Here is a 3,193-nt window from a genome sequence, read left to right as displayed (position 1 = left end):
ATCTTACTAAGTGTCCAGAGATGGAGGCAAGGGCCATGCTGTTATGAATTCCACAACTGAAGGTGGAGAGTGGCAATGTGTGAATGCCTGCAGACCAAAACCCATGCAAAAGCTGTAGATAGAGGACTCGAGTCAGAACCTGTGGCCCATCAAGGAAAGGTGCTCCTATTTGGGAAGTTTGCTGCTTTGAGGAAGAAGAGAGCACAGGGCGGCCCTCAAGGGTCACTTTAGGGGTGAGAAGTGAGTGGGCGGAATGCGGACCAGGCAGGAAGCCGCCGAGCAAAGGCCCTAGCAGTGGGAAAGCAGAGAGAGCAGAGGAAGGGACAGGTTCCCATTTCTCTAAGCAAAGTTTTCCGAAGGGATAAAGGGTGACTTCTGGGTTGAACTGACTTTTTTGGTTCAGGAAAATGCAGTTCTGGGGAGAAGACTGGAAAGATCAAAGTATCTACAGTAAGATCCAAAGGGGTATTTCAAGAGATAACAGCTCCATTTTCCAATGGATATAGGGCATAGAAAATATAAAATGTCTATCTATACACGTGTATATGTACATTCCATATATACACATATTTCTATACATGCTACACCACACACACACACACACACACACACACACACACACACACACACACACCTATTCAAGTCCTTGGCCCTTGGAAAATAAGCTAGGTATCTTGTAGACCACTCCAGAGGTGCTGCTTCATTCAAATCAAATTGAGTCTGACAACTTTCTCAGTAGCCTACTTGTTTATGACTGTGATGACCAGAATGTTGAAAAAGATTAAGCTACTATTTTTTTTAAAAAAAATATATTAATTTGATTTTACTCTTTTACACCTTCAAGAAGATTCCCCCCAAACGGCAACACTCTCGTCCTGAATCCGGACCTTCTACTTCTTCTTTCGGCAGCATTTCCGACCTTTTTTAGAACATCGACCTATTTGTTCTTCCGTTGTAAGACAGCTAAACAGAGCACAGCGGCCGCCTCTTACTTTGCAGTATATTTTTCGAAGGGTTTTCTGGATGAATGCATCCCCTGCAAGGGGAAAAAAAATCAAAGCACATTTTAGATAGAGTGTTAGGAAGACATTGGATCCAGCAAACTATGCATTGTTGAATTAGTTTCTTGTCATGTCTGTCTCTTTTCTCTTTTCCTAATAAATCAAAAGTTAAGGGGTGCTTAAGCAGGAAACAATGCCTGTATGGGTTGCATCTCAGCTGTGACCACACAGAAGCCTGACCTCTAAGACTTAATGTAAGAACTTGGAGTTAGGGACACCATTGTCTCAAGCACCTTTCAAGCAGACTAGGGTGCCGCTCTACCTCCAACCACTAAGCCCATTTAGAATAGACATCTGTGGGCTTGGATATCAGACTAAATCATTCACTTCCATCAGAATTAAAAGTCCACATCAACTTTCTCCTGCCTCATTAATTGTATCCCAGTAATGAAGTGGGTAAGTGGGTGGAGAGTTGGCTTCGGGGCATTATTTAGTCTTTGAAGAGTGGAACAGGATGAACTCAGAAGCCTGCTTTCATTTTAATGCTCTTTTTTGTTGTTGCTGTTTTTGTTTTTTTCAAGACAGGGTTTCTCGAATGATTGTTATAGAAGGAAACACTGGCGATGTTTGGTTTCCACCCACCAGATCCGCCTGATCTCTGGCTTACCAGGAACAGAGAAGGACCGACTAAATGACAAGTTCTCAACCTTCTCCCACCCTTAATTTCCCAACCCATCTTACCTGGAGCAGGCACCAAGAACAAGATGAGGAATGCAAATAGCAGATAATGGAGCCTCATAGCTGACTGCTTCCCAACAAGCCGAGACTGGGCCAAAAGGTGTGCTTGTCCGCCTATATAACGAGGTAAGCTATGATTGTCATTCTTGTAATGTCGTAGTGATGACAATATGACATACTTCCTGACGTGTCTTTCCAGTGTCTCTCACCGCAAAGAACACACCCACTCAGCCAGGAGCTCACACACCCGATGGGAGTAGCCAAGCTTGATTGGACTCTTTTGAGGTTCTCCAGGCCCTGGGCACATTTCCAGATCAGGTTCTGGCTCTGGGTACAGATAGAACTGGTATGGACAAGATATTTCTTTTTGGGGGGTGGCCCCAGGACATGTACCCTGGGGCTTAATTACCTTTGAATGTAATCTGCTTTCTGTAGCTACCTAAAAGCCTAGAAGAGAGCAGACAGTCTTCTGAGAACCAAGGAAGTTAGGCTTTGGACATGTTCAGAATTGAGAGACAGAACTAGAATTTAGGTAGTGAAGGTAAGAGAAAGTTGGGTTATATTGAGAAGCTTTTACTACAGGAGTACTGTAGCTTAAAAGACACTTTTGTCTCATACTTTATCTTTGTCTAAAAACTATCTAGATTCATGAGGAGGGTGTTTCATTTTAACAAAGAGAGTGCCTTAGTGATACATATTCATCTTCTCTCTGTACCAGAGAGGCTTACCAAGACAACAGTGAAGACTTCTAGGTGTTCTTGACCCATGAACTTTAAAAGAAGGCCAAGGCTCAGTTAATCCTGCTAGGTATAAATTCAGCAGTGGGAGAAATCAACAGATTTCTTGACTGATACATTTAAATGTTGAGGAATCTGATTACTATGTTATGGTCATTAATTGTCTTTTCAGTCAGGAGATCAAGTCATCCCATGGAGCTCAGCTATTGCAAGATGTCAACGCGACTATAGTGGATCCAAGGTTTGGGTGTGTTAGTTCTGGGATGGAAGGAGCCAAAATACTGGGATATCTAAAAGGACTAGTATTTAAACTCCTATAGGTTCAGACTAGCCCATGTGCCCCATGGTGGGGGAGTCAGAGCGAACCCACAGTACAGCAAGAAAGATAAAGCTTCATTTCTTCTCTCAAGGAACCCAAAGTGGGCTCAGGCCTATGAGCAGACATTCAAATATAGCACAGGTGCTGACAAGTGAGAATGGCACTTATTCAAGCAACAGGCTACGCAAATGTAATATATGTGTCTCATGTTAAAGAGTGGGTTCGGATCTGTAGATTTAAGAATACTTTGAAGCTATAGACACTGACTTCTTAAAATCTCATTTCCTCTTATATTTGGGGTTAAAGACAGTGGGAAATATTTTGAAATGGACGAAGTTGATGAGTGTGGAGCAGGTTGGGGGTTGGCTTGGCAGTCTTACTATATCTTATATATTACA

The 3,193-nt window shown here is 42.7% G+C and overlaps 1 protein-coding gene across 1 annotated transcript; it reads right to left on the bottom strand.

Moving 5' to 3' along the window:
* Nucleotides 1–808: 808 nt before the first annotated feature.
* LOC125414305 (beta-defensin 14-like) lies at nt 809–1,900 on the bottom strand. Its single transcript, XM_048456152.3, has 2 exons — nt 1,743–1,900; nt 809–1,036 (listed from the first exon to the last, which is right to left on the bottom strand). The coding sequence occupies exons 1-2, from the start codon at nt 1,798–1,800 to the stop codon at nt 891–893; spliced, it is 204 nt and encodes a 67-aa protein (XP_048312109.1). The 5' UTR covers nt 1,801–1,900; the 3' UTR covers nt 809–890.
* Between the last annotated feature and the right edge of the window lie 1,293 nt (nt 1,901–3,193).

Source organism: Myodes glareolus, chromosome 23 (genome assembly GCF_982192425.1).
Source record: "Myodes glareolus chromosome 23, mMyoGla1.1, whole genome shotgun sequence".
Classification (NCBI taxonomy): Eukaryota; Metazoa; Chordata; class Mammalia; order Rodentia; family Cricetidae; genus Myodes; species Myodes glareolus.
This window is presented reverse-complemented; position numbering and strand designations above follow the sequence as displayed.